This window comes from Panicum virgatum, chromosome 7N, assembly GCF_016808335.1.
Source record: "Panicum virgatum strain AP13 chromosome 7N, P.virgatum_v5, whole genome shotgun sequence".
Lineage (NCBI taxonomy): Eukaryota > Viridiplantae > Streptophyta > Magnoliopsida > Poales > Poaceae > Panicum > Panicum virgatum.
Window position 1 is genome coordinate 51053000 of NC_053151.1, and position 5241 is coordinate 51058240.

Below are 5241 nucleotides of genomic sequence, written 5' to 3' on the forward strand. Positions count from 1 at the left end.
AGGGGCGGTGTACATGAGTGGGGGCGTGGAAGTCGTCGTTTTCCCCCGAATCGCGGGGGTACAGTGACCGAACACTGTAGGAAGTACACTGTGGGGCAGGCGGCGTGCGTCGCAGTCGTCCTGGATATCATACTTGGTCCTGCGAAGATTGCGCCGGTCGTCCTGCCAGCCCCTGCAGGCGGCGTGGTCGTCGCTGGTGTATGGTCTTCCATATACGGCGCGGTGGCGTTCGGTGGGCCCTGCGGACTAGGGTCCTGCATGCACCAGCGGTCGCGGTAGCGGTAGCGGAATGCGCGGCGCCCCCGGACCCCCTGGTCGGAGTGCGGGCGTGCACACTAGGAGGTCCGGGGGACACGTGGAGGTCCCAGACCCCTCAATGGGGCGGTCCGGGACTCCGTACGCGTGTGCTGAGCGCCCCTCTCTAGAGGGTACGTGACGTCGCCGGACCCCTTCCCCAGCGAGAGGCGGGTCCGGTTGGTCGGTGTCGGCAGAATAGTAACGGGAGCAGTACCGAGCCTGTCTTATCCCGCGTCGCAGGTCCCACAGTGCTGCTACAGCATCCGGGATGGCGGAGCGGTGACCGGAGTCAGCGGATGGGACCCTGGTCACATCTACTGTGGGAATGGCGGCCCGACGCCGCCTGTCCTGGATGCCGTGGTGGAGTGGCTGGCCTTTAATGCCTTCGTACGACGGGCGGTTGGGCGGCGGGGCCGTTTGTCCCTTGTGCCGAGAGGTGGCCTCGAGTGAGGCGGAGATAACTTACCCGCTCGAGGGTAGATTCGCTACCCTCGAGCGAGGCGGAGATGAGTTACCCTCTCGAGGGTAGATTCGCTACCCTCGAGCGAGGCGGAGATGCGGAGCGCGGTCGAGGGGTCTCGACGGGGACCCTCGAGCGAGGCGGAGATCGTTCCGCGGATTCGAGGGGGATGCGAATGGGCCGTACGCTGGGATTCTTTGAGTCCTTTCCTTTCTTCCGGATGGGAAGCAGGCCGTGGGCCTTCGTGGGCTCAGTCGCTTAACATGTGTTTGCGTTTTTCAGAGTGATCTTAGTACCCCGATTAGGGTGTCCCTAATCGTGGTACCCGACACTTTTCTTGTCATCAAGCCACACTTCAATATCTTCCGTCACCTCTTCTGTCTCCGCCCTCACCTCGGGTCTAACACAGACCAAGACGTTAGGATGTCCGAACATTTCTCTAGCCTAACAGACTATCCGCCTGTACAAACCGGACAGTCCACGGGGTTGGACGTCCAAACATGAACTCCACTATAACCAAGCCAATACGTTACGGTTGTCCGAACTTGCGGACGGTCCGCTACTCCAGACCGGTTAGACCACATGTGAATAACGATTAGACCGGTTGCTGCCAATTTTGATCGTCAACACAAGGGAAGGGGAGTTGACTAGACAACACTGGACACAAAAACAACTAAACAAGACAAATGGAGCACAGACTTGATTGGATAAAAATAGGAAAAAGTTTAGTTTACACCCTCGAACTATCATAAAAATTCAATTTTCAACCATCAACTACAAAACCTGATAATAAAGACCATCCAACTATTGAAACCGAGCAAATTTGCCCTCTTAGGTGGTTTTGAAGGTCGTTTTTTATTTTGTGAGAAATAAAAATATTCAATAGTAAACTAAAAATTTATAAGTAATTCATTTTAAATAAAAAACAAAATGGGTATCAAATTTTTCTAAAAATATAACCTATCTATTTGCATGATACTTTTCCAGCTATTTAGATCCAATTTTTTCATTTTCAGAATATTTGGTTGCTTGTAGTTATATCTATTATTTTTTGAATAACCAAGATTCAAATAGATCAATAATAGAAAGGTTACATTTTTAGAAAAATTTTCGTACTAGTTATTTTTCTGGGTTCAAATGAATTAGTTTTAATATGTTAGATCTAATTAGAATTTTGTATTTTTAAAAAAAATACAAAACCACCTTGGAAACAACCCCAATGGCCAAATTTGTCCGGTTTTGATAGTTGGATGGCCTATGTTATCTGGTTTTATAGGTGAAGGTTGAAAATCAGACTTGTGCGATAGTTGAGGTTGTAATTCGAACTTTTCCTATAAAAATAAGACACACATATTGATCTTTCCGGCCGATTCAATGTTGTTGGTGACTTACGCAAATACAAGACCTAAGTTAGTTTAAAAAAAATAGATCTGTTATATTTGGGTATATATACTATGTGGGTGGAAGGGAGAGTGGAGGCGATGAACGCGGGCGCCTCGTCGACCAATCGGGCTTGCCTTGGCCAAGGACCGCTCCCCTCTCGTCAGAGAGTCACCCGCAGAGGCTTGGCCGGCCTCCACGTGTCCATCTGCAGCTACTAGCTAGTGGTGCATGCACGCATCTTGCATTGGGCGGCTATGGTCGATCTCCGATCCATGCATATCCGGCCATCTCGCCAACCTCGATCGATCTGGTACGGTGCTCAGCTTCTTCCTCCGATCCATAGGGCATTCTGCTGCTCGCTCGTTCTCTCTCTCGATCCATCTGCTGCACGCCATCGATCGAGCTTCCCTGCAGCTTCACTATTCATCCCGCCGCCGTTTCGTCGTCGTACGCGATCGACATGTTTGGCTGAACAATGTACGCTCGAGCGATCGGCAGGAGGGCAGGGCCGAGAAATCAACAACAAACAATTCATCATTTGATCATCGATCGACAGGCGCGCGCGGCGGCGGCAACGTCGCGGCAGTTGTGTTGATTGAGGGATGAAGCCGGGAAGCCGCCTCAAGTCCCGGCGAGGCAGTGCCGGCGACGACGAGGAGGCTTCTGGCGGCGGGGAGTACAGCAGCTTCCCGCTGACCCCGCGCAGAGAGTGCTGGTGGTCGTCCGGGCTGCTCAAGGCCGTGGTGGCGCTGGTGATCCTGATAGCCGGCGTGCTGATCGGGCTGGCGGGCAGCGCCAATGTGTCACGGTACTACTACTACAGCAGCATGGGGTCGTCGTCTGTTTCGTCCCTGCAGGCGGAGGCTGCAGAGGCAGCAGCAGCGGCAGCGGCAGCTAATAACAACAACAAGAACGGCGCCGTCGTCGTCGTCCCCGCCGCCACAAGCAGCATCAGCATCAGTAGGAAGAAGAAGATGACGATGATGGAAGACGGCGATGAAGCAGCAGCAGCAGCAGGCCACCTTGTGCTGCTGGATTTCCGTGGGTTCTTGGACCCCGGGCCTCCGTGGGGTCACTCGATGTCGGACCCGGAGCTGTTCTGGCGCGCGTCCATGGCGCCGCGCATGGAGGAGTACCCGTTCCAGCGCGTGCCCAAGGTGGCGTTCCTGTTCCTGACGCGCGGGCCGCTGCCGTTCGCGCCGCTGTGGGAGCGCTTCTTCCGCGGGCACGAGGGCCTCTACTCGGTGTACGTGCACGCGCTGCCGGGCTACGCTGGGCGCTACCGGCGGTCGTCGCCGTTCCACGGGCGGCAGATCCCGAGCCGGGAGGTGTCGTGGGGATCCATCACGCTGGTGGACGCGGAGAAGCGGCTGCTGGCGAACGCGCTGCTGGACTGGTCCAACCAGCGCTTCGTGCTGCTGTCGGAGAGCTGCGTGCCCGTCTTCAACTTCCGGACGGTGTACGAGTACCTGGTGAACTCGGCGCAGAGCTACGTGGAGTCGTACAACCTGGACGTGCCCCAGTGCGCGGGGCGCTACAACCCGCGGATGGCGCCGGACATCCTGGAGGAGCAGTGGCGCAAGGGCTCCGAGTGGTTCGAGCTCAGCCGCGAGCTGGCCGTCGACGTGGTGGCGGACCAGCGCTACTACGCCCTGTTCCGGCGCCACTGCACGCCGTCGTGCTACCCCGACGAGCACTACATCCCGACGTTCCTGCACCTCTGGCACGGCGCGCGCAACGCCAACCGGACCGTCACCTGGGTGGACTGGTCGCGCGGGGGGCCGCACCCGGCGCGCTTCGGCAAGGCCGCCACCACGCCCGCCTTGGTCGCCGCCATCCGCAACAACGGCACGCGCTGCCTCTACAACGCCAAGCCCACCACGGTGTGCTACCTCTTCGCCAGAAAGTTCGCGCCCAGCGCGCTGGGGACGCTGCTCAACCTCAGCACCACGCTGCTAGACTTCTGATGATCAGATGCTCATCAACTAACGTTTCATCTGATGCTATATTGATGGATGATCATCATCATCATCTTACCTACTAGTGCTGTGCGATGTGTACATTAAATATATAGCCAAGCCACCCGGCGCGCATCAGGATTAGGACACCACCAGGGTCCACACACTACCGGAAACCGGCTATATGCTGAGTGTCCGATGCTTTGCTGAGAGCAAAACATCGGGCACTCGGCAAAGCCTCCGTTTGCCGAGAGCTGCACAAAAAAGACACGGCAAAGAAACGGCACTCGGCAAATACGTGCGGCTAACAACACCCTAGCCCACCTAGCGAGCCAGGCAGCCAGCTGCCAGCCGACTGCGCGGAGCCGGTAGGCATTATGGTAATCAATGCTGATCAACGTCATAACAAAACTTCCAATCCGGTAGAGATTTTTAGCTAGATTCTCCTTCTAGTCAGAGAATATATATGTGACATGCTTATTACGTGTAAGTTATGGTTTAGAATTTAGGGTTACAAAACTTACAATCCGGTTGTAAGTTACGACCACCCGTGATTTCTGGTTTAGAATTTAGAGTTTAGGGTTACAAAACTTACAATCCGGTTGTAAGTTACGACCACCCGTGATTTCGTAAATTTGAGTTTGGACAGCGACATGCATTCAAGCTATGTGGACGGATTACCAGAATACATGAACCTTCGTGTGCATGAGAAAGCTCAGTGCTTGCACGTGTTTTTCTTTTTTCATCAGGCATGAGCAAGTATTACGAGAATACAGTCCTGAGCAAGAGTGCCCATACCTGTAGAGCTATGAGCTTGCAAACTATGGTAATTTAGATAATTACGAGAATACATGAATTTACCACAACTTTCCCTTTACCGCAATGGCATCAATCTGTTTGGAAGGAAAAGTAACTATGCACAAAACAGTTCCGATACTCAAGATGCATGATAATTAGGTCCAGAGTTACCATAATTTGGGGTTGAGCGCGTACTGAAAAAACAGTTATCAAAATGATGAGATCGATTTACAATGAAATAATAGTTACGGTTTGCCGATTGGCTTGAGACGATAATCAGAGTTCAGGACGTGGTGTTACCACTATTTTGCACCAAGTCGTTCCGAGGAACCTAGTACTATATGT

The 5241-nt window shown here is 53.7% G+C and overlaps 1 protein-coding gene across 1 annotated transcript; it reads left to right on the forward strand.

Annotated features, from left to right (window-relative positions):
- The first annotated feature begins 2725 nt into the window (after nucleotides 1-2725).
- LOC120680435 (glycosyltransferase BC10-like) lies at nucleotides 2726-4229 on the forward strand. Its single transcript, XM_039961928.1, has one exon. The coding sequence runs from the start codon at nucleotides 2743-2745 to the stop codon at nucleotides 4105-4107; it is 1365 nt and encodes a 454-aa protein (XP_039817862.1). The 5' UTR covers nucleotides 2726-2742; the 3' UTR covers nucleotides 4108-4229.
- Nucleotides 4230-5241: the final 1012 nt, after the last annotated feature.